General features: G+C 38.3%; 1 protein-coding gene across 1 annotated transcript in view; it reads right to left on the reverse strand.

Moving 5' to 3' along the window:
* LOC129439807 (uncharacterized) overlaps nucleotides 1-21975 on the reverse strand; it is a 42943-nt gene that overhangs the window by 16154 nt on the left and 4814 nt on the right. The window contains exons 2-3 of the mRNA XM_055198620.2: nucleotides 20383-20412; nucleotides 9176-9275 (exon numbers count right to left, since the gene is read on the reverse strand). Of these exons, the coding sequence (XP_055054595.2) occupies nucleotides 9176-9275; nucleotides 20383-20412 (130 nt within the window). The remainder of the gene's footprint in view (nucleotides 1-9175; nucleotides 9276-20382; nucleotides 20413-21975) is intronic.

Raw genomic sequence — 21975 nt, forward strand, 5'->3', positions numbered from 1 at the left:
ATGGGACGAGACATGAGCGCGTCTAATGCACAGGATACGCGAGCAATGTGCTTTCATGCATGGTAGAGAGACCGGCAATTAATTTTTATAATAAAATAAATAAATACTTACAAAGACACTGTAGAGAACTTATTAAAAGCGTTCATTTAATTTTGTTTGAATCTTGAGCTGTTATAATGAATCTGCAAACTATTATACACCTTTTGTGCGAACTGTAAAGGCTTTTGTGAATGTGTTTGATGGGTCTGCACGTGACGCACGCATCTTGAGGGAGAGCACACTGGTAAACATGAGGAAAGCTCTCATATGTCATCTATTAGCTGGCGGCAGTAAGTGTACGTTTCTTACCATAGTAAACTGGAATGGCGTCTAAATATTAAACGCATACACGGGGGCGCGCATCATCTACGCTGAGCGTAGCTGCGTCTAGTCGTAGTTTCAGATGGTGCAACAGGCGTAAATATTTTTCACAATGTCAGACGTAGCTAAGCCCGACGTAGGACTTACACCCAACTTCTTTACGTCCGGCTGGTGCAACCGGCCCCTGGTTATTTGCACATGATTAAACATGAGTCTTTATGGCGAGTCTTTATTTTTTTTGAAGTGGGGTTTGGGGGTGCGCCAACCCGGTCGGGACATAGAAGGGGGTGCGCAGGAAAAAAAGTTTGGGAACCGCTGCCCTAGGGCAAACAGCTGTAAGTCCATGTATGTTTTAAAGATTGCTCTGCATCTGATCTCTATCAAAAGTCCTTCACAAAAATGGAATTATCTCAGCTTTTTGCTCAAAAAAATTGGTGCTTATGATATTTGAGAGGTGATAAAAACAGAATACATGAAGGTAGGATGAAACTGATTTTTTTGTTTGAAAGCAGAACGTCTGTTCTTCTGAGAGTGCAGCGCCATTTGTTTTTGGTTTATATTTTGGTCTTTTTTCATTCTTTCGGCTGAAAACCGACAATGCCATTTTCGACAAAAAATGTTCGGAGGCCAAAATTTAAGTACATCCCTAATACAATGTTTATATGATACAATGTTGATATGTGGGGTGAAGCTGATTGGCTGTTTTTGTCACATGACCTGCAGTTGAGGCTGAACCATTTTCAACTCGCTGTGACGCCAACACGCCTAGAAAATAAGAGTACATTGCACTGCATGCATGTTGCAAAAGCATCGCTTACATTTAAAATAACAAACTTATGCGTGCATAAGACGCGGATGTGAACGGTCCCTTGGGCACTGGCTATGTGGGCACCCAGTCTAGATACTAAACTACATCACCACTAGGTTGGCATGATTAATTATTAATAATACCACAACTTAGTAAACCAATATTTTTGGTGTACAAAATGGCACATTGTTCACACTTTGCCTCTCTCTCATCACAAAAAAGACATTTAAAGGTTTCTCTAACCCTACTCCGTCAATTTTTCATGACATCTGAAAAAGACATCTCCAGGTACTAAAAACCCATCACTTTATATTTAGCACCAATGTCATTTTTCCAATGCAGACTTTTTTAAAACATTGTATACAAAACAGAGATCTGATCCAGTAGCCTCTTGAGTTGACACTTAAAGTGTAAACCTGCTGTGTCCTCATTGGCTGATGATCCAATCTGCTTGATCAGATCACAGGGATCACATGTTAATGCCAAGTGTAAATGCAGCCAGATAGGTTGCATCATGTATACTGCATCTCTCAACTCAAACCACCATGATTACAATTTAGTTCAGCAAATTGTTTCAATGCTCAATCTGTTATTTTAAGTTCATCTGTCTATCACGATCAAATTATCTCTTGCTGTTTTACTAGTCTGATCTCTGGGATGTAAAGTCATCACGTGTCACAGTTTAACCTCTCAAAGATAAAAGCTCACAGCTCATCCTCTTAACCCCCCCCCCCCCCCCCCACACACACACACACACACACACACACACATACACACAGTTCACTGTGATGTTGAGCTACTCCACTAACATACAAAAATGTGAACACATGGTCCCACTCATATTTAGTTTTCTATCTTTCAATATTCATAATCTCAGATTAATATTTAATATTTCAATAACACCATCTTCTTTGTATTCAAACCTATGACCCTTATTGTTGGCGTAAAACACATAAGTTAAGCTCACAAAAGAAAAATATTTCTGCTTTTCTCCTTCTGTCACTTACTCAACATTCAATCATCCTTTTTATTTATTTTTATAAGTCAATCTAAGCTACATTTTCCCCATGTATCCATTACACTTCCTATTTTTTTTTCGTCCAGCTGTTGGATTTTCTAATCTCAACATTACATAATCAGTATTATGCTGAAAGTGATGTACAGTAAGCACATTATAGACAGTACACAACATGCATGCAAATGAAGAATCAGAGAAAAATGTAGTCATCATGAGACTAAAATTAAAAACTTTAAAGGAACACGCCCATATTTTGGGAGGCTTATTCATCGTATCCCCCAGAGCTAGACAAGTCCATACATGCCCTCCCCATCTCCGTGCATCATGCAACTATGTCCGACGCAGCCCCCGCTAGCTTAGCTTAGCACAAAGACTGGAAATGCATGGCTCCAGCTAGTATACTGCTCCCAATAAGTGACAAAATAACGCGATCATTTTCCTATTTATGTGTTGTGACTTGCACAGTCACAGCGTGTACAAACAACAAGGTGACATGAGACACAGCGATCTTTTAACAGTATACATACTGAGAACTATATTCTCTGAAGACGAAGCACTGCCGCATGGGCGGAGTGATTTGCACAACTCTGACCGAACTCTCTGCTCCTCACCAGGGGCTTCTCGTGTGCTGCGAGCAGATCACTCCGCCCATGCGGCAGTGCTTCGTCTTCAGAGAATATAGTTCTCAGTATGTATACTGTTAAAAGATCGCTGTGTCTCATATCACCTTGTTATTTGTACACGGTTTGACTATACAAATCACAACACATAAATAGGAAAATGATCGCGTTATTTTGTCACTTATTGGGAGCAGTATACTAGCTGGAGCCATGCATTTCCAGTCTTTGTGCTAAGCTAAGCTAGCGGGGGCTGCGTCAGACAGAGTTACAGCACGCACGGAGATGAGAGAGGTATGTATGGACTTATCTAACTCTGGGGGATACGGTGAATAAGCTAAATTCCCAAAATGTGGGCGTGTTCCTTTAAGGAATACCGTGGTATGTTCTATAAATCACTTTTCTGCAAGCTTTATTATATTTTTTTAATTCATGTGCACTCATAATATTTAATCAAAAATGCTAATCTCTTCCCCTCCTTGAAACAACCTCTTTTTATTTCCTGTCATGAGCGATTAGCAATTAGCATCATGACCAACTTACAATGATCCAATCAGTTCCTGTGGACGAAATCAAGTCCTGCCTTACCTAGCCATTTTACTCGGATATACAGTGGTGTGAAAAAGAGTTGTCCGCCTTCCTTATTTTTTTTTTGCATGGTTGTCACACTTTAATGTTTCAGATCATCAAACGAATTTAAATATTAATCAAAGATAACACAAGTAAACACAACATGCAGTTAAAACAACTTAACTGTGGTTTATCACACCTGAGTTCAGTTTCTCTAGCCACACCCAGGCCTGATTACCGTCATACCTTTTCGCAATCAAAAAATCACTTAAATCAGACCTGACTGACAAAGTGAAGTAGACCAAAAGATCCTAATAAAGCAATAAGCCCCAAGAAGCAGTGGGTTACCAGTGCATTTTATAACAGCTAAGGGGCATTGTTAGGCACGACGCGAAGCGGAGCTGTTATAAAATCCACTGTAACCCCACTGCTTTGTGGGGCTTATTGCTTTTATAAAACGGTTACTTCATATGCCTAACGTTAGCAAGATTTCGTAAATTAAAACACAAATAAGTTGTAATTATATTAGTAGAAATATTACTCTTTCGCCAAACAAAGTAGTTCCTCAGAATCAAGTGTGGCTGCAACAGAGCGCAGTTCTCAAGCAATACAGACGCAGCAAAGACACAATGAAAATATGATTAAAGACTGTGGTGTTTATTTTTATAAATATACATTAACATTTATATCGTGCAACTGTTGAAGTGATAATCAAATATGCGTGGAAGCATGCTTTACTTTAACTCTTTCCCCGTCAGCGTTTTTTTTTTTTAAGTTGCCACCCAGTTTTAGTTTAATGCCTTCCAGAAAAATTATCTTCTTTAAATAAACATAAAATATATATAATGAAAGAACAGACGCTACGCTTAAAAAAAACCTGTTTCATCCTACCTTCATTTGTTCTCTTATCACCAAGAACTTTTGTAAGAGATGCGTCACTGTTTAAGTTGGGTAAGATCGCCATCTAGTGGATAATAGCGGATCTATGAATCTAAGGTAGAAACTCCTCAGAGAACGTTTTCTCTGTATTGATGAGATGACTCAACAATATTTATCGACATTTATCTGGATATCGTCATTAATTGTGCAATTGTAGAAAAATGAATATATGATTAAAGACTCTGGTGTTTATTTTCATAAATCAGTACGCAGCAACAGTAGCGCAGTGATACTTATGTAATGCGGTCTGAACCGTGGGGTTACCGGGGTATTTTAATCATGGCTTAGAACGTGTTTCAACCAATCAGAATGAAGAACCAGAACGGGCAGTTTTATAAAAATAATTTTATGATGACTTTAAAAACATACTAACATTTCAGCTGAGATCTCTTGATAATATCCGCCACACAATATCCTGTTTTGGACACATAAGCCTCTTAAGAAAGGCCTTATTTTAGCCCATATCAACTGAATTATTATACACCGTTATGACCGCTGGACCCACAACAAGAACAACTAAATTTAAAACCAACTGTTCTGTTTTTCAAAATTTAGGAATTATATTTAATTTTACATAAATGAACATCTGAATTCTGTGTGATTACCCAGACAAAATCATGTGCATTATTCATGAAACGTTTGGATGATGTTAAATTAAATGTAGCTTATGACAGATATTGATATTGGTGAGATTATTCGAGTGTGTGTGTAACCCAGTTTTATTTTTGTAAACTAATCTATTAGACACCCTGACACATAGATGATAAATTAATTTATCTGGAAGGCATATTTAAACTGCTCATTTACTCATGGCCGAACAACATATTGTAACCACAACCACTGACAGTTGGGAATATTGCACCTGCTCTAAATATGATAGCATGACAGCTTTCTGCATTATGTGAATCTCAAACTTTTCGGAATGCGCAACCCCCCAAAATTCATGACATAAAACAAGCTCAAACTTATATAGAACTTTAATTAAACAAACATATTCAATTATGTAGTTCTGTGGGTTAGTAGCCTTATTTTCCTGATGTTTAATTACACAGAATTTATGATAAATTCATGTTGCTTTGCTCATAAAATGTCATATGACTGGGGTCCCATGGCACCATCTAGCACCCCCCAGTTTGAGAGCCACTGCCCTAACAGGACTTCACTTATGTGCCTGCTGCCTTCTACTCTGAATCAAGGTCTCTCGTTTTCTTTAATACATTTGCCTTTTTATTCCCTGCACAAACACAGAGCTTCTACAATCCCTTAGTGAAATGTGTGTGTGTGTGTGTGTGTGTGTGTGTGTGTGTGTGTGTGATACAATAATCCAGACACAGAGGATCTCCATCTCTCCTCTGAACAGTACAAAGACACACAAAACTAAGCCATTGGCCTAGTATTTCTAACACACTGTCCCTATAACTGCACTATGTTTTCTCAAAAGAGTACAATAACTGGCACACTGCATTTGATTAACACTGACATTTATGCACTTTGTAGATGCTTTTATCCAAAGAAATTTACATTGCATTCAAGGTATACCGTTTTTATCAGAATAGTGATCTCTAGAAATAAAAAAAAAGTTTTTCAATAATGTAAATCTAGTAATAGTTTTTTAAAAATGTGTATTGTACAAATATAGTACAACATTTAGACTAACGCTGTGTGCACACCAACCGCAGGGTGACGCAATGTCATTCACTTCAATGGAAGCTTGGTGACTTCCGGCGACACAAGTGACCATTGGCGACAGGAAGTGGGTGTGTCCAGCCACCCGACAAAGTTGAGAAAAGTAATGGGGTTCACATCATCCATCTCTTATCAGTAAAGGATTAGTCAATTTTCTTAAAAAAATTTACTCACCACCATGTCATCCAGTCGAGAAGAAATTATGTTGTTGTTGTTTTTTGAGGAAAACATTCCAGGATTTTTTCATACTTAACAGTTTTAATGCAGTTTAAAATTGCTGTTTCAAAGGACTCTAAATGATCCCAAATGAGGCATAAGGGTCTTATCTAGCGAAACGATTGTCATTTTTGACAAGAAAAATTAAAAATATGCACTTTTAAACCACAAATTCTCGTCTTCCTGCAGTCGTGTGACATGCCAGCGCGACCTCACGTAACAGGCCATTACATCAAGAGGTCACAGATGACATGTGAAACTACGTCCCAGACTCCCAGTGTTTACAAGTGTGGAGAAAGAGAACCGTTCCGATGTTGTTGTATGTCGAATGATACTAATTAATGTCTCTGTATCAGTTTATTGTTTAAAATGGTCTGCAAATGTGCGTTTCATATATGTAACACGTGACCTTTCGACGTCATTACGTCATTAAAAAATCCTGGAATGTTTTCCTCAAAAAACATAATTTCTTCTCGACTGAACAAAGAAAGACATTAACATTTTGGATGACATGGTGGTGAGTAAATTATTTGGATTTTTTAAAACTGATAATTTACTTATCCTTTAAACTGAGAGGATGGTTACTTATTTGTTTATAATTAAGGGCGATTTATAGTCGTGTGTAGGTTCTACGCCGTAGCCTGACGCGCACCTCGCAAAAATTTTAAGATCTACGCAGACCGCAAGTGCTGTGATTGGTCCACCAGAACCCCTCCCGTCAGGTAAAAAAAAACGGTGTCATAGGTATTTCCGTTTGTGGCGGTGAAAACAAAGATGAGCCAAGTTGAGGAGTAATTTAACTCAAACTGCATCAGAAGTCGTTGTTTATTTACTTCCATTATTGCTGGTCTTCTCAAATTATACACAACAAGTTGCTGTTTCTTCTTCGTTTGTGGGTTAACTTGTTAAGCTTCTTCTTCTCTGACGGTCGCGCTGCTACTGTGGTTACCTGCGTGGTTACTGCTTACTGTGTTTGCACGTCGACGCAGACGACAACGCAAAAGTATAAATGAAAACCGACGCAGAACCTACGCCGTCGTGGCTACACCGTAGGACCTATGCACAACTATGACGAGCCCTTTACTAGGACAACCAGAATTAGGACTAAGACAACCAGAATCCTAATGACCTCATTGAAAGAGACAGGCAACACATAGTGACAATGTTGCGGGTTGTGTGCAGGGAGCATAAGATGGAAACAAATGCATTTAGCATTATACAGGTGATAAATTGAGAGCACGCAAGCCAACAGATGTGCACTTTTATTAGACGATGAACCTAAAGCTTTAATCCAATGTGCCTGTTTCTGCACTCTCTCTCTCTCTCTCAATCAAACTGTAACTGTGGCTGATTCACAGAACTCATTGAGGAATTGCCAAAATTCTCCTTGGAACAAATAGAAAATTGGGGACAATTTCTGGGACGCACAAAAACCTCCTGAGCCCTTCAAAAACCTATTTAACATCTGTCAGTTTGGCACAAACAGGTCAAAGGTAAGAAAAAAAGTCAAGTGTGTTATTTAAAGCAGGTATGGAAGCAATCATTACAAACACTGTGTCTGTAAAAGCGAACAAAAAAATGGGATTTTTAGATATATTAAACTTTTAAATCCTGAAAGACAATTCATTTATTCTTAATACACATTGCTATGTTTATAACACAACACCAGCACCCAAAGAAATATTAAACAACATATCCTAATGTCCAGCTATCCTATATTCTCAGCTATCCGGTATTTTCAAAATGGAAACCTCTCTGACGGTCGCGCTGCTACTGTGGTTACACACGTGGATACTGCCAACCAGCGGTCTGCGCGTGTGTTTGCACGTCGACGCAAAAGTATAAATGAAAACCGACGCAGAACCTACACCGTAGGACCTACGCACAACTATAACGAGCCCTTAATGCTTCCCATTTACTTTTAATGGGTGACGTCATGCGTTGCCAAACTGAATTGTGGATCCGTTGGCGCCGCGTCAGTGCCGTTGCCCGTGGCAGAAGTTGGACATTTCTCAACTTTTCAAGCGGCAACGCGTGCGTCAGCCAATCAGATCACCTTATGCAAATTACCTAGACAGAGCCAGCCAATTACGTTTATGGAAGAACGGAGCATGTGTAGCGGCCACTGTGATTGGCTGTTGGCCACGCTTCAGACAAGCCTTCCGTTAAGCGTTAACGCTTACGCCCCGTGTGAAAGCGCCGTTAGGCCACCACCACCAGACTTGTTGTTTTAGAAGTTTAAATGTCCATTCATGCGATGCCACGTCATCATTGTGTACAAACAGTAAAAGGGTCTATAACATTGCAAAAACAACAAATCTAATTCTGGCATGGTGGTCTAAGACTTTTGCACAGTACTGTACATTTCACGACATTAGTGAGTCTTATAGTACATTACACCTTCATATAAACCAAAAACATGAAAATTAAAAACTAAAACCAAAGGGCGATCTCAACACAGAAGTGACTTAAACTGCAATTCATCGACTGGCCAAAAAGGAAGTCAATGCCATAGACCCTCCATGTTAAAATGTCCAAATTTTCATAAAAAATGTTGTTTACAGTCTGTGTGTTTTTGGTCTACAAAACCAATTTATATAACCCTTCATGACAACTGTGAGGGGGTACATTTCTCATAACTCATCTGTTTTAATTATATTAAGCCTTAAAGCTCTGTATAATTATAGGCGTTACCACTTGAGTGACGGGTGGATTGCTGCTGCTGTGTTACTATAGTCAAGCTAGGCGGGCATGGTTTTCGCAACCAGGCACTTCAGCTCCACCTACGTTCCATCTCTTTGCCCATTTTTGATATTCCAGGAGTGACGCGATGCCAAGATAGCAATGGCCAGCTACACCCACTTTTGGGCTTCAAAAATGCTCTTCAGAAACCTACAGGTGGCATCACGGACACTACGTCAATATTTTATACAGTCTATGACTAAAACCAGCCACACTTACAACATGAAGTCTTGCTCCCAGCATGGCCGGTCTCCACGCACGGTGATGGTTGTGCTCTTAACATTCTGGACCTTCAGTGTTACATACACATTAAACTTGTCTGCAAAAGAACACAAGAAAAAGGAAATACATTCTGTAATTATGTAACAGAAATCCGTTTACACAAAAAAATGGGTTTTCTTAACCTCATGCTGTTTCAATCCAGTATGTCTTTCTTCATACATTCCTAAATAAAGGGTTAAAAAGGGGATACAGAGATTACAGGGATAGTTCACGCAAAAATTAAAATAATGTCATTAATGACTCACCCTCATGTTGTTCCAAACTCATAAGACCTCCGTTCATCTTCAGAACACAATTTAGGATGTTTTATATTTAGTCCGAGAGCTTTACTGTCCATGTCCAGAAAGGTAATAAAAACATCATCAAAGTAGTCCATGTGACATCAGTGGGTCAGTTAGAATGTGTTGAAGCATTGAAAATACATTTTGGTCCAAAAATAACCAAAAATTACGACTTTATTCAGCATTGTCTTCTGTCTATTGTGAAATGCATGTGCAAGACTAAAGTCAAGTGACTGCAGTGACGCAGATGACATGTTATCCTCAGACATGTTTGCGAATTTTTTTTTTAAACTTATAGCGTGTCTCCCTCAGACTGTAAACAAAGCCCTGGCACAAAAAAAACAACAAAAAAACAGCTGGGGTGCACCAGATAACACGTCAGCCACGTCGTACATCATCCGCGTCACTGCAGTCACGTGACTTTAATCTTGCGCATTGCATCTTGCAATAGACAGAAGACAATGATGAATAAAGTCGTATTTTTTTTATTTTTGGACCAAAATGTATTTTCGATGCTTCAACACATTCTGACTGAACCACTGATGTCACATAGACTACTTTGATGATGTTTTTATTACCTTTCTGGACATGGACAGTATATCGTATGTAGATTTTCAATGAAGGGTCAAAAAGCTCTGACTAAATCTAAAACTGTGTTACGAAGATGAACGGAGGTCTTACGAGTTTGAAACGACATGAGGGTGAGTCATTAATGACATTATTTTCATTTTGGGTGAACTATCCCTTCAAAGTACTGATTTTGGTTCCCCAAAGAACCTTTTAGTTAAAAACTTATACCTTTTATTAGCTTTTATTACCACTACTAAGAAACCTTTGTGAAGGGTTTTGTTGTTTTGATGGAACGATACAGCCTCACAAACAAACAAAAAACGAAACATTTTTGAAGAGTGTATGAGACAGAATTGACAGTTTTAGGTAAACAATCTCGTTAACACAATTACACTATGAAATACAGAACCTAGTCCATGAATTAATTTTTGTTTTGCTTTATTATGTATTGAATAAAGCAAATCATGAGACATCATTTAAACCTGACAAGTATTGTAATGGAGAAATGAGATGTGAAATCTTCCTCAGTGTTCAAGTTTGCACGTGCTAAATATTCATGGATTTATGTAAATGAAATGAGTTATTATGTGCAGAGACACAGACAGGTTAAAAAAGTCAGTCAGAGGTCAAAAAGCAGGCATAATTAAACCCAGATATAAAGTGACACAAAAGCACTTTAAACGCTTTGGGGTGGTTTCCGGGACAGGGATTAGACTAAAATAAATATAAGAGCTGTTCAAATTGAAAACAACTTGCACTAGCATATGTTAAAATACATCAGTGCCTTCTGTTTTGCCTCAAAATGCACCCAAGTAATCTTTTTAGTAAGGCATGTTTGTTAAAACTAGTTATATTTCCTAATTAATCTAAACAACCCAGCATTTTGGGTTGAAACAACCTAAGTTAACACAAGTTGAATTACAACTTTACGGGTTGGGTTTCTCCCTTTTTGACCCAACGCTGGTTTAAAAATAAACAAAAATGTGTATTTTTACAAAAAATATATATTTTAAACTAAAAAATATTAATTTCCATTTATCCATTTGACAGACGCTTCTATCCAAAGCGACTTACATTGCATTACTAGGTATACAGTTGTTATTCATATGTTTATTCCCTAGGTTCGAACTCATGAAGTTTTGTACTTCTAATGCAATCCTCTACCACTGAGCTATACAGGAGCACATATAGTATGAACAACTTAGCACAAAGCCTTTCGAACACCTTATTCATTTTAAAAAGAAATAATAAAACAAGTCTCGATCTTGACCCAGAGCTCTGTGTACTAAATTACATGATGTTATGAAGACCTCATAGATTACCAAGATAATATAGTCAACAGGACTCATTTCATAAGGAGCTTTCGAGAGAGAGATAGAGAGAGAGAGAGCAATAAAAGATTCCCTAAAAGAGATTATTTCAATATACTTGATTTTAAACGATTTGCAGAAAATATTTTTTTTAGATATAATAATTTCTATTAAACAATGTGTTCCTGTTCTTGTGATTACTCTAAATTTAGCACATAAATATCAGCATGGGCTTGGGCCATGAATTTGTCTTTACTGGGCCATAATTCATGCAATTAAGTTTTTGCCTGAGAAGGCCTTACAGAAATAAATCACATTTATTTTGTACAGTCCTGGATGAAGGACATTCCTAAAATAACTGTAAGGGTGTTTTCAGACCTGTAGATCGATTGCTTTGTTTCATGCAGGAAACAAAACTCAGGCGGGACAGCATTTTTAAGATGTCAGGATCCTGTCAGTCATTTATGTGTTTAAAGGACAAGTTCGGTATTTTACACTTAAAGCCCTGTTTTCAGATTGTTTATGATTAAATAGGACGGCTGCCCCAAGAATTTTTGAGTGTTTATTGTTTCACCTCCCACGTCTACAATAGGTGTATAGGTGCACAGGAACAATCCTAAAATGCATTAAACTTTCGTTTACAAAGAAGTGAAACTCACAGAGTGGTCAGGGGTGTTCACTGATATGCTCACACAAAAATCGCTGCAAAAGATGCTTTCCAACAGGTGTTTTACCATTCGTTGTAAACTTGTGGACCCCTTTTTTCCAAACGCCTCACACCCGTATATTCTTCCGCTGAGAGCTTGAATAATAAACACTCCAGCCCAGTGGGTGGCGATAATCCACCTTTGCCAACTGCAAGAATACAAACAAAGTTCCCGGTGTGGAGTAATACCGTACCTCACAGCACATCTAATACAAGTCAATAGAGTTGGACAAAACTACGGTTAAACCTGTTGGAAAGTGTCTTTTGCAGCGATTTTTGTGTGAGCATATCAGTGAACACCCCTGACCACTCGGTGAGTTTTACGTCTTTGTAAATGAAAGTTTAATGCATTTTAGGAAGGATTGTTCCTGTGCACCTATAAAGCCATTAGAGGTGGGAGGTGATACAAGAAACACCCAAAAATTCTCGGGCCAGCATCATATGTCCAAATTTCAGTCAAAACCGTTCTATTTCATCATAAACAATATGAAAACAGGGCTTTAAGTGTAAAATACCGAACTTGTCCTTTAAAGGAAAACACCAGTTTTTCAATATTTTACTATGTAAAACCTCCACTTAGATGAATTAATACATAACTTTTGTTTGGAGCCATAGGAATGAATGTGACTAGGCTAAATGCTAACACATTCAAGAAGCGCTGTACAAAGATTAAAAGTGCATGCATTGAAAAAAGATATGCATGTATTAATTCATCGAAGTTGAAGTAAGAACATTGTAAAATATTGAAAAAAATTGTGGTGTTTGCCTTGAAGTCTTGTTTCTAGTTACAGGATCCTGACAGTCCCGTATACTTGTCTTGTGTCTGTGTGGAGAGCCACGTAACCTGTGTTGTGTTATACGTGCCTCGTGTTCTCCTGTCATTAGTCTTGACCCCACCCTCTTGTTTCCTTGTTAATTATTCATGATTAGTTTATTCCCCACACCTGTTTGTCCTCGTTCCCTAGTTTAGTTCTTCCCTATTCAATGCCATTGTGTCTGATGTCTTGTGCTGGTTCATTGTGTATCTTCGGATACCATCGGGTGTGTTTGTCTGTCCCGTTTATTATTTGAGTTATTGTCATTGTTCGTGGGTATTTATGTTATAATAAACTTCTTTTTGTTACGAGCTGTCTGCGATTGCAAAGGCTCAGGTCTGAAAACACCCTAAGAAAATGTTCAATAACATTACCCAGTTCCCACACCTTAGTTAACTTCAAATTCAAGGACCTTTCAAGGACTTTCCAGGTCCAATACCCTCAAATTCAAGGACTAAATGTGGGGACACATTTCAAGTGAAAGCAAGGTTACATCGTGTTACCTTTAATGATACATTGTTACAGTTCCCTTTCGAGGGAACTCGCGCTGCGTCACTGCGGTGACACTTTGGGAACGCCTCCAGGGGTAAATGTGTCTGAATGTGTATATCAAATTCAACCAATGGTGAGACTTAACGACAAAGACAGGGTGACGCGGGAACCAGGAAGTATATCACTATCTGAAATATTGCCAAAGACGGCGTTACAGGGACGCAGGAAGTATGGCAAGGGAGACGCAGCGTCTTATTCCCTTCTCAGGGAACAACAGTTACATACATAATCCGAGACGTTTTCATGTGTAAAACACTACTATGCAAAAAAAAAACATTTGGGTATGAATCAACATTTGCATACAGAAAATATAAGCATTTAAAGCAAACAGTTTAACACGTGTGCTTAAAAAGTCTAGAATTTTTTTCATATTATCCTACACTACACAGGGAATAATATGGATTTTTTTCCAGAAAACTTCTTGCATAAAATATAATCAAGCTCTTTCAATGACCTGTATCTATTTATGTATATTTTCAATAGGTTTCCCATTCCCATAGGTTTCCACCTGACCACCACCTTTTGCTTTGCTTCCCCACTTGATTTATTTTATTTTATTTCAGCCAGCACAGTCCTGTCCACTGTCTAATGAACCTTATAGAAGGATCCAGAGAAAATGTTCCAGAAGAGGATGTCTCAATCTCACCACTCGAGATTATCTGGGACGGCTGACAAATGTAGAGTTGTGATCTTAACCGTTCAATTCTCCATCCATAAACCTGTACCTGGATTTCAATCCACCTACAGCCCTTCACTTTCCCTGGTCCAATTTACCTCAACCGTCATTCTTGAGAAACAAATGAAAAAACAGATTGGCAAACACAAGAAAAAACACAAATGATGCACTAATGCACGGTGAGATGTATGGAGAGTTGTATACTCTTACTGTAAATATCAACAGTTGTCTATTTTTACTTCTCCCAAGGCACTTAAACGTTACTTAAACCACAACTCTGGGCTTCATCAAAGAGCAACCACTGCAATTTTCCTCAGAGTGTGCATGCATACATTAGCACTAATGTGAACCTAGTATAGAGGGTCAAAAATCTCATGTAGGTGAGAATCAGACATCTTTTCTTGACATGTAATGCTAGTTTAATGAGAATTCCTCCGATTTTTCTCTGCAGACAGGCCGTTTCTGTAATCTCTGTCCCTAAGGATCCATCTTTATCCTACTGCCTGTACTGAGGGCCACAGCTTCGACAGGCTGCTCGATATGACCATCATAATGAAGAGCAGAATTGGGGCTGAATGAGAAAGATGGAGGGATAGAGATGACAGAAAAAGTCTGTGAAGAGCCAGTCTGTGAGCAGACCAAGCAGAAACCAAAATAAAACCACATGCACAGAAATGCAATTAAAATTTGTAGAGATTTTTGCTGTCACAGAACTAAGAACAAAACATTTAAATACAGGTAAGAAATATGTATAAATTAGGGATGCATAACAATTAATCGCGATTAATCTATAGCAGAATAAAAGTTTTTGTTTATATCATATATGTTTGTGAACTGTGTATAATAGTTTGGATAAATAAATGCACACACATGCATGTATATATTTAAGAAATGTTTACATGTGTTTATACATTTGTATATTTATGTATAATTTATATTGTATATAAATATAAATACTTTATATACAGAAAATATATATACAGTTGAAAGAAAAAGTGTGTGAACCCTTTGGGCTTACTTGGATTTTTTCATAAATTGGTTGTAAAATGTGTTCTGATCTTCATCTAAGTCACAACAATAGAGAAACACAGTCTGCTTAAACTAATACCGCACAAACATTATACGTTTTCATGTTTTATTACACACAACATGTAAACATTCATAGTGCAGGGTGGAAAAAGTATGTGAACCTTTGGGTTTAATACTGGTTGACTATAGTCATAGTTGCAGATCATACCTGCACAACGCTCAGGAGAAATTTTTGGACTATTCCTCTTTACAAAAGTGTTTCAGTTTAGCAATATTCTTGGGATGTCTGGTGTGAATCGCTCTCTTGAGGTCATGCCACAGCATGTCAATCGGGTTGAGGTCAGGACCCTGACTGGGCCACTCCAGAAGGCGTATTTTCTTCTGTTGAAGCCATTCTGTTGTTGATTTACTTCTATGCTTTGGGTCGTTGTCCTGTTGCATCGACTATCCTCTGTTAAGCTTCAGTTGGCGGACAGATGGTCTTAAGTTTTCATGCAAAATGTCTTGATAAACTTTGGAATTAATTTTTCCATCGATGACAGTAATCCGTCCAGGGCCTGAGGCAGCAAAGCAGCCCCAAACCATGATGCCCCCTCCACCATATTTCACAGTTGGGATGAGGTTTTGATGTTGGTGTTCTGTGCCTTTTGTTCTCCACACATAGCGTTGTGTGTTCTTTCCAAACAACTCAATTTTGGTTTCATCTGTCCACAGAATGTTTTGAACATCCAGGTGCTCTTTTGCAAACTTCAAATGTGCTGCAATGTTTTTTTTGGACAGCAGTGGCTTCCTCCGTGGTGTCCTCCCATGAAGTCCATTCTTGTTTAATGTTTTCCTTATTTTAGATTTGTCAACAAAAATGTTAGCATGTGCCAGAGATTTCTGTAAGTCTTCAACTGACACTCTAGGAGTCTTCTTCACCTCATTGAGCATCCTGCACTGTGCTCTTGCAGTCATCTTTACAGGACGACTACGCCTAGGGAGTGTAGCAACAGTGTTGAACTTTCTCCATTTGTAGACAATCTGTCTTACCGTGGACACATGGACATCAAGGCTTTTAGATATACTTTTGTAGCCATTTCCAGCTTTATGTAAGTCAACAATTATTGATCGTAGGTCTTCAGACAATGCTTCTTCAGAACAGCAAACTCAAATCTGGGGTGTGTTTTTTATAGGACAGGGCAGCTTTTTATCAACACATCCAATCTCATCACATTGATTGGACCCCAGGTTGGCTGACTCCTGGCTCCAATTAGCTCTTGGAGAAGTCATTAGCCTAGGGTTTCACATACTTTTTCCACCCTGCACTATGAATGTTTACATGTTGTGTTCAATAAAAACATGAAACTGCGTTTCTCTATTGTTGTGAAGATCAGAACACATTTTATGACCAATTTATGAAGAAATCCAAGTAAGCCCAAAGGGTTCACATACTTTTTCTTTCAACTGTATATACATACATACATATATATATACAGATATATATACACATATACATACATATACATTATATATATATATATATATATATATATATATATATATATATATATATATACATTATATATATATATATATATATATATATATATATATATATATATATATATATATATATATATATATATATATATATGTGCATGTGTGCATATTTATATATATACATTATTATTATTATTATAATACACAGTTTACACACATATATGATTTAAACAAAAACTATTCTGGCAATTAATCGTTATGCATCCCTAGTATAAATCTTTCCTCTCGGTTATGCCAACCTAATACTACAGAGATGCTGCCAAACTGCTAAGCACATGTTAAATGGGGAACAGAGAGAGTCAGCTTTGAATAGAAATGGGGGGTGGTTTTGTGAAAAAGGTCTAATCTGGGCCTAGGGTGAAATTATCAAATATTAATATCATCTCCCAGACCTATAATTACTAATATACAAGTCAAACTGTACAGCCAATTGTAATGTCTTGTATAATACTTTAATACTCCACCTTTTATCTTTTTTACATCTGTTAACCACTTTGGATCAAAATTTCATTAATGGGCTCACAAATTTTCTGTTGAAGATAACAAAGGGGCTCCTGGGGACTCCTTATCTGATGAATATTTAATTTTAAAAAAAATTACTTAGCAAAAAAAAATTGTAATTTTGGACTAATAAACATGTGAGACTAAAATTTAGAGCCTAAAAGTGTGACAGGACATACAGAAAACCAGTTTAGACACACTTTAGACATATTCAGTGTAAAAGAGACATGCAATATCCATATCCTTAAATAAATGCCGGACAGCAATACATTTTCAAGCTTCTGGAGATGCAGGAATTTGTGCACCATATTTCACGAGTGTCATTAATAAGCTTCCTCATTTGATGCAATTAAGGATCTCCAGCTGTTAAACTAAAATGAGCCACTTACACTTTCAGTAAGAATCCCTCTGCGCCAAAGATAATAGAATCAGAGTCAAACTGCATTTGGTTTTGACACTGTATTGAATTCTCTGCTGTGGGTTGAAAACTGAGCTGAAAAGGCATTTTGCTGTTATTAGGAATAGATGAGATTTCTGGGATGCTCTGTCATACAGACAGAGAGTCAAGCACAGACTGATGCTCTGCTGCTGTCTCTCTCTCTTTTTTATATCTTATGAAATAGTAGCTCTACATGAGGTAAATCAAGAGACCATGAATTAAACATCTACAAGCACCTTTATTAGGTCATTAAAACTCTCCATAACACATACGCACGCACGCACATGGTTTTTATACTTGGATGGATAGATGGACAGATAGAAGGGATGGGAATCAGTACTGTAGGTACATTTTAACTTTATGCCTTTGCAGACACTTTTATCCAAAGCGACCTACAGTGGTACAAGTTATACATTTTATCAGTATGTGTGTTCCCTGGGTTCGAACCCATGACCTTTTACACTGCTAACACAAGGCTTTACCACTGAGCTATACAGGAGCACTTTTCACATTTATTAAAGCAAACTAAAGAGTTTTCTAAACTATATTTTATGGCGTAATAGCACTTTTGGGAGTACTTCGACTCGCCTGAAAAGTCCGCTCCCCTTCTCCCTCTCATAATGGGAGAGGGAGGGTGTTACTGCGCCGAGTCGAAGTACTCCCAAAAGTGCTATTACGCCATAAAATATAGTTCCTCTTTTAAATCCGCTTAGAAAAGCCCTACGTTTTATTTTGTACCACCAAACTTGCTCGTATAACTACTCGTCTTAAATAGGAAAAACGTTGATGTGTTTGGTCACTTCTAACTTTATCTCTAAATGGTACCATTGAATGAATGGGGCTAAGCTAAATGCTATCGAAGCGTCGCAGCGCGCTCCAGCGCTTACGTGCACGCACACAGATGATAGAGGGATGTATCAACAATTCTTAGTTAAGGTAATAACATATTTTAATATTGAAAATGAGTAGACTATTCCTTTAAAGGGATAGTTATTCATCAAACCCATGACCTTTTGCTCTGCTGACACATTTCTTTAAGTTTTTTTGTTTTGTGATCTACAGTTGTTGTTAATATAATGTTAAAGGGATAGTTCACCCAAAAACGAAAATTCTGTGTATGCATGCGCGTATGTGCACATTGATGCATATATAGGTCTTATATATAGGTCTTATACATAATGCATAGATATATTTTGAAATAGAAAAATGTAAACGATGATAAGATATATAATTTTTAACAAACGTGCGTGTTCATAGGCGCCAAATTCTTTCTCCGCCGGTGGGTGCTCGTCACAGCGTCAAGCAATGTTTAGGTACTTAGCCACGAAAGATGCTCTGAAGCGCCCATGCGCTTTGAAGAGGGGGAAAGTGGTGCGGTCACGTTTTTGTGTGGTTTTAGACGCGACATGTGAAGTAAATGTGAAGCAACTGTGCGTATGTGCTTGGCACTTCCACTCATGAAACAACAAATTAGAAACCTTTTTGGGGTTATAATGTTTCCAGCCGCACTGAAAACACGTTCTGATGGCGTACTGGTTGCGCAGACTTTTTCGCAACTTTGAGTGACCAAGAGAGAACGGCCGTTTCTCAATCCGAAGGGTGCAGCCTCCGGAGGTCGCATATGCAGGCTGCATGTCATCAAGCCTGGTTTATCATTTTTAGACATTTGCAAGTCATAAGCATATTACAACAATGTATGATTAACAAATAATAATAGTCAACTTTATAATTGTTAACGTTATGAAATAAGACAGTCTTGATGACGTATGCAGCTTGCAAATGCGACCTCCGGACGCTACGGTCTTCGGATTGACCATGGCCAATATCTTGCCTCATTGCCCCCCCCCCAAGCCAGCGGGTCATCACTGATATCAGTTGCCTTCCGTTGCAAATAGCGCATTAACTCCGCGTCTGCTGGCTGTTTGCGTTAACACGAACCTGAAGACATGTCACTGGGGGAGATAAGGTATAGCTAACGTTTAGGGAAAAACGTATTAATGATAAGGCACAGCTAAGGTACAACTTAAGAACGACATAGAGCTAAGAAGGTTTTGGGAAACACAACCCAGATTCATGGTGTGGGTGGCAAAGGAAGACTGAGAGCCAGACGCAGTCAATAAGAGTCAAACTGAGACAATCACATTCTGCTTATTAACAACGTGTACTGCACAAATGGACAGATGAATAGTAGACAGTAAGATGCTCAGGTACCTATATAGATTCATTTGGCATACTGGCAATCATAACTGACCCACTATAACAGTTCAATGTCATCAGCTTAAAAACTCAAATAAAACTCTTGAATATCCATCAGTAACAAACAGCAACTAGTTCACCTTAGAACTACACACTGTAGGAGCTTGTTATCTTGTAAAATGTAGTGTTAAACTGCTAAAACCTCAGACTAGAACTAAAAATATTACTTTTATACATGCATCTATCTCAACTGTTTAAAGAGTGTGCTGTGTGTTGGAGTATAGACTGAATATCCCCTGATGGTCTAGTGGTTGCCTGCTGGCTAACCAGTAAACCAGTTCACTGTTTTTTCCAGTCCACGGCAAACTGGGCCATAGCATGAGTCTGATTCACGTACTCATTTTAGCACCAAACACTTGATAATACGATAATTCACTGAATTATGTTTTATTTTTTCCTCTCTTAGACCAGGGTAATTGTAGAGCTATAACAAGCACAACTGTGTCATGACGTAAACAGATCATTACCTTGAGGTCCATGTAGTTTGGCTTTTTTCACTGAAAAACAGAAACAAAATGACAAGTAGTTAAAGTTAGCATAATTTTGGCAGTAGTATAATATACTCTGCATTTAAAATGTGTCGAAACACAGCAACAAAACATTCTTTTGTTGGCCCCTGGCTGGTAACAATTTTTGTCTCTTTATCAAATGCTTTCTGATAGTCTATTGATTTCTTACCACGGGTACATGGATCCCCGGGCGTACTTAAGCAGGTTCAAGGGGTACATGGAAAGACTTTGCTTTTGCTTTGGTAAACCCATATTGCTTCCTGCAGGTTAATCTCATTAAGATTTACATAAACTATGTATTTCTTCATGGGTGATATTTCATACTTGGTCGGTAACTGAACTCCACATTGTGAGAAAAATGGCTGTCGCTGGGGCAGCAGTACCCTTTTAAAAGGTCCCAAGGTAACAGTTATGTATACGTTTAGTACCAATATGTGCATCTGAGGTACTAATACGAACTCTTGTACTTTTTGAAAGGCTAGTCTATGAATATATTAAAGCACAAGATAAAAAGCAACTTTGATATTTACACTACACTCTATGGCACTTTTCCATTGCATAGCACACCACGGTTTGGGTCGGGTCGGCTTACTTTTGGAGGCTTTTCCACTGGGTAAAGTACGTAGCACCCGATACTTTTTTTAGTACCACCTCGGTTGGGGTTCCAAGTGAGCCGAGCTGATACCAAAACGTGAGGTGAAAACACTGTAGATCACTGATTGGTCTGACAAGATTAGCTTTACCTTCGTGCTAGCTTGCGCTGTCTCGAGTAAACCTGTTGTCATCTGTGCTTTGCTGTAAGTTCCTAAACTCCCTTTTAGTGATGAAAAACATCCACATATTGACAATCAGGAACACCATATAATTTTTCCCCAGACTTGCAGTTTGTGGCGGCACATTTGCGATGCTCACGTCCGCATATATGCTTAAATGCAACTTGACTGACACCATGGGGGTTTGGACAGAAACTGTCATGTAAGACAACGCGATAAACTATTTGTGGTGGTCAATTTTAATTTTGTGACGGACTGAGAAATAAATGAATGTATGGGAATGTATGCATTCCAACAATGCTCTCACTTATGATGTCACAGTAGTAGGCAGCGCAATTATAACGACACGCCTATAATCCCTTCCACTCCGAAGTATTACTAAACTCGATGGAAAAGCTAACCAAGCCAAAGGGAGGGTGAGCTGACCTGACCTAAACCGTGGGGTACTATGCAATGGAAAAGTGCCATAAAGTTTAAGACAATGCACTTTGGTGACTGGTTTCAAATGACTGTGGAGATTTGAAGATTGGTTGATGAACAAAGTTTAGACAGTGAAGTTTTCCTGCAAGTTTTGAATGTGTTATTTTGGTCAGACGTGGAGAACGGAGGCTACGGAGTTATATACCAGTGGCCGCATACAGTACACACGCTGCACCAGATGGCTGAAGGATTACAATGAGTCTGTCTCTGTCCTCCCCCAACACAGGCATTATGATATACACATCCCTCTAACTTATCACTTTCCCCATTGCGTGTGTGTTTTCCTCTCTACAGTAGG

The sequence above is a fragment of the Misgurnus anguillicaudatus genome, chromosome 22, assembly GCF_027580225.2.
Source record: "Misgurnus anguillicaudatus chromosome 22, ASM2758022v2, whole genome shotgun sequence".
Lineage (NCBI taxonomy): Eukaryota > Metazoa > Chordata > Actinopteri > Cypriniformes > Cobitidae > Misgurnus > Misgurnus anguillicaudatus.